At 43.5% G+C, this 4,081-nt stretch overlaps 1 protein-coding gene across 1 annotated transcript in view; it reads right to left on the bottom strand.

Moving 5' to 3' along the window:
* Positions 1-1,380: 1,380 nt before the first annotated feature.
* Positions 1,381-4,081, bottom strand: part of LOC102002304 (wee1-like protein kinase 2) — a 32,047-nt gene continuing 29,346 nt past the window's right edge. The window contains exon 2 of the mRNA XM_013350551.1: positions 1,381-2,958. Coding sequence (XP_013206005.1) covers positions 1,381-2,958 — 1,578 coding nt within the window. The remainder of the gene's footprint in view (positions 2,959-4,081) is intronic.

Here is a 4,081-nt window from a genome sequence, read left to right as displayed (position 1 = left end):
CTAACCTGAAATTTCTTTTATTTTTTTAATTCTTTTTTTTTATTGAGAAAAGGAAAAAAAACAAGTTTCCACCTTCTCCCAGCCTCCCATTTCCCTCCCCCTCCTCCCACCCTTCCCCCCTCCTCCCACCCTTCTCCCCCTCCCCGCACTCCTCTCCCCCTCCCTCTCCAGTCCAATGGGCAGTCAGGGTTCCCTGCCCTGTGGTTTGATCACTAGGCCTTGGTGTTTCTTTCTCTTGAACTCCTCACATGATCTAGTGTGCAGGCTTAAGAGTTACCATTCCTTCCAAGTGTGACAGCTTGAGTATTGGTGATATCTTCTCAGTGAGGGGAGAACAGTGAGATACTCACCGACTAGTCTCTATGGCAATGGTTGACTTGGATCAAGGAAATCTCCAAACACTGACTCAACTTATATTCAACTTATATTTTCCTTTCAAGATAAAAGTCTTTATTTACAAATGTTCTGTTTCTCTAAATGTACACAGGGGGAAAGATTTGGATTAAAATATGTTAAAAGCACAGAAAACAAAGAACCTCTGGTTAAACAAAATCAAGAGAACCTGGTGATGATATTCAAAAACTTAAAAGTAATAGGAGTCAGCCATGGGAGAGCAGGACGTGGGGAAGAGCCACAGGAGGGCTAGAACACATGGCGAGCAAGTACATCCAACTTCCCTAGACCTCTGCTGATTTTGTTTCAGAAGTTAGTAAGCAGCTCAGAAATGTCCACTTTATAGTCTTACTTCTAATTGTTTCATATAATGATAGCATTTATTGACTGATACAAAATCAGATAAGAGACTGCTTCCATCCAGAAAATATACTAGGCAAACTCCTTGATCAAAGGGTCTGGCAGTTGGAGTAGATACAACCTGGGAAGCACTGCTGAAGCATAGGCAGCCTTCTCTTGTGAGCCGGTACTTAAAGCCATATTTTATTCCTTTCTATGTACTCAAAAAGTTCCCTGGATCCGCAGCAAAGAATAAGTTATGGCAGCGTCTTGACTGATAGGGTAAAATAGTGTGTTTCTGTTCCTCCTCCAATTATGGGGTATGTTTCTCATTCTTCACCGGAAGTCTTGAGTAAATGGCACTAGAAATACAACAGTAGGGAAGATGTAGCTCATTGCTAAGAAACCCTAGAAGTTTGTGGCCTTGCCTATGGATGCTCCACCAGATGGCCTTTGAAGTCTTTTGTGCATCCAAGCTGGTTCATTCTTACATCCAGTATGTTTTCTGAAGGCTTGTGGCTAAAGGCTGGCTGGTGAGAAGTGGGTGGTTATGATTCTCCACCAGTGAATCTTGAGGACTCCTCACTCACTCTTTTCATGAGGTGTCCTGTGCTTCTTGAGTCTTTGTGGGCCCCAGAGATCACAGGATCACCATGAGGGCTGTCTCTCTGAGACCCACCATCGCAGATCTCTCTGAGCTGTCTGGGTTTGCTGAGCTTTTTTCAGTTCCCTTTCTAGTATGGCTACCTTGGACTTCTCCAAGTTCAGTTGCTTCTGGAGTTCATCTGTCTTTTCTGGGAAGGGACGGAGAATTTGACTTCTGGCCAGAGCTGCTGCGGAAGGTCTCTGCTCTGGATCAGGGTGGATCATGTTCTTGAGTAGACCATAAAAGTCATCTGAGAGCTCCTGGACAACGTCTGGAAAGTTCCCCTTGCGGATATGGTGCCACACGTCACCGTTACTGGGTAGTGACTCTGCTCCTGCAGCCATTGCAATTGTTAACCCCAAGGCAAATATGTCTCCTTGGGGAAGGTGTTGATAATTCTCTTGCAAGATCTCCTTAGCAAGAAAGCGAATATCTCCTTCTTCCACTTTCGGTTTGCTGATTGCTGTCACGTGGCCCAGGTCACCAATTTTATATATCACACTGGCAGAGAGAAACCAGTCAGCCTCACTTTCAGCCTCTTCTGGACCTACGGGAGAGTCACTCTGCATCTTATTACAAATAAAGATGTTACTGGGTTTGATGTCCAGGTGCACCATGCCAAAACTGTGGACGTACTTAAGTCCCAAGGAAACTTGTAGAAGGAGGTCTTTGAGTTTGGCCTCGTGGAAGTGGCTACCAGATTTGGCGTTTTCGGTTATCACAGCTTGCAAGCTCCCACCGTTACAGTATTCATTCTGAATGACCAAGTGACCGTCTTCTGTCCATGAAGAATAGTAGCGTACCACATGGGGGTGATGGCCAAGCACTGCAAGAGCATAAACTTCCTGCAAATCCAAACCATTTGATAATCCTGAGAATGGTTTTGAAGAACGCTTTATTGCATAAAGACATCCATCCAGCCTCTTAATGCACTTGTAGACTGTACCAAATTCCCCAACCCCAATTTTTTCTACCTCCAAAAATTCCGTTTCATAGCGGGAAGCCATATTAGTTTCTCGTAGAATACTTCTCTTAATAGGCAGCCCCTGTTCTGATTTGTTTTCCCCTTCTCCAGTTTCTTCATAGTAGCCTCTGGTTTTCCTCTTGTCATTTGATTGAAGGACCAATTTTCTATAGGAATCTGGAGTGAATGGGTTGATATTAACCAGAGACAAAGAGGCCTTCTCATCTACGAAGGGAGAAGGTGTGAGTCTCAGATGTTTAGAGCTATGGGCAGAGAGTTTTTCTTTTGAAATCATCTCAGGCGGATTCAGGGAAGTTTTGGGTGGGGAGAGGTTGTCAGCGACTGGCAGCTTGCTCTTCCTGAATGGTCTTGGCGTCTCTGGACGTATGGGAAGGGCTGAAACTGGAATCCAAAGGATGGGACCTGGACTTTCTATGTCTCTGTTCTGAGAAGGATAACGTTCATCTCTGGGGGGAGACTTGGGATCCTCCATCTCCTCATCCTCATCCCTCTCAGATGCTGGGCTCTGGACCTCTACAGTGCCTTGTGCTGTCATTTGACCTCCATTCTCAAAATCTTCTTCACAGACGGAGAAGTTTAGTCCCTTATTCAGTCTCTGGGCAACCCCTCTGTCAGTCAGTCAGTCTCTCAGCGAGGAGTCTTACAGCGCCGACTCAACTTCTGTTTATCTGGTACCTTTTCTCTTCTACCTATAACCACAAACCATTACAGACTATTTTAAGGTTTTCTGTGGTTTCTAAAGTACAATACTTTCCAGAATGAGGACTTTACCATCACAAATCTCATGGGCAGGCTATGACTCAATCTAGAGTAGAACTAAATAGGACTAAGTGCCCCAATGAGTAGATGGACTGTAAATGCCTCTAGAAAATAGTGAGGTTGTTTTTATATGGTTGCTGCTGCTGTAATCTTGAATGTAAAGGGCAGGAAGTTAGGCAAAAGCCATGGAATTATTACCATATGTGAACACGAGCATCTATAAATTTGAATTTTTGGCCCAGCCACTTACTAGCTCTGGTTTTTACCCTCTCAGAGATGATGCTTCATGAAAAAATGACAATATTAAGATCCTTTACAGAAGGAAATATTGTAGCATAAAGGAGCTAGTATAAATGGTATTGGCAAGAAGTGAGCCCTGAGTAAGGAGCAGCTACCCTCATGTATTAGTTAGCTAATGTTATGAAGCTGCTGCATAACAAGAAATCCCCTAAATCTTAGTGGCTTTCCCAAGTATTAATTTTATTACTTGTAAGTTGACGAATTGTCTATGACTTCTCTGCCATAGATTTTGTTCACATCATATTGAGGCATGTGGGACTTCTGTCTCACGTTAGAATCAGCAGCTACCAAGGCATGTTCTTTCTCATATTAGATGACAAGAATATAGAAGGGTTTGACAGACATTTTCATTGTAGAATCTCGGCTCTGAATTTATGTGGCTAACCTTAAAGCCAGTATGACTGAGAAGCATAATTTATCCACTAATGGCATGGCTGTAAGTACTCAAGGAACAATTATTAGCATGTAATACATTATGCCACACTTCCCTTCTTTTCTGTGAGACCCTAACAAAGAAGAGAGGAAGAAAGAAGGAAGGAAAGAGATCCCATAGTAGTTCTTCCCTGTACCTCATTTATGAGAGTTGGTCCAGCCTTCTTTGTAGAGATGGTCCAGCCTTCTTTGTAGAGATGGTCCAGCCTCCTTTGTAGAGATGGTCC

This window comes from Microtus ochrogaster, chromosome X, assembly GCF_000317375.1.
Source record: "Microtus ochrogaster isolate Prairie Vole_2 chromosome X, MicOch1.0, whole genome shotgun sequence".
In the NCBI taxonomy this organism is placed as follows: Eukaryota; Metazoa; Chordata; class Mammalia; order Rodentia; family Cricetidae; genus Microtus; species Microtus ochrogaster.
The sequence above is the reverse complement of the archived record's forward strand: the minus strand, read 5'-3'. Positions and strand labels throughout refer to the sequence as shown.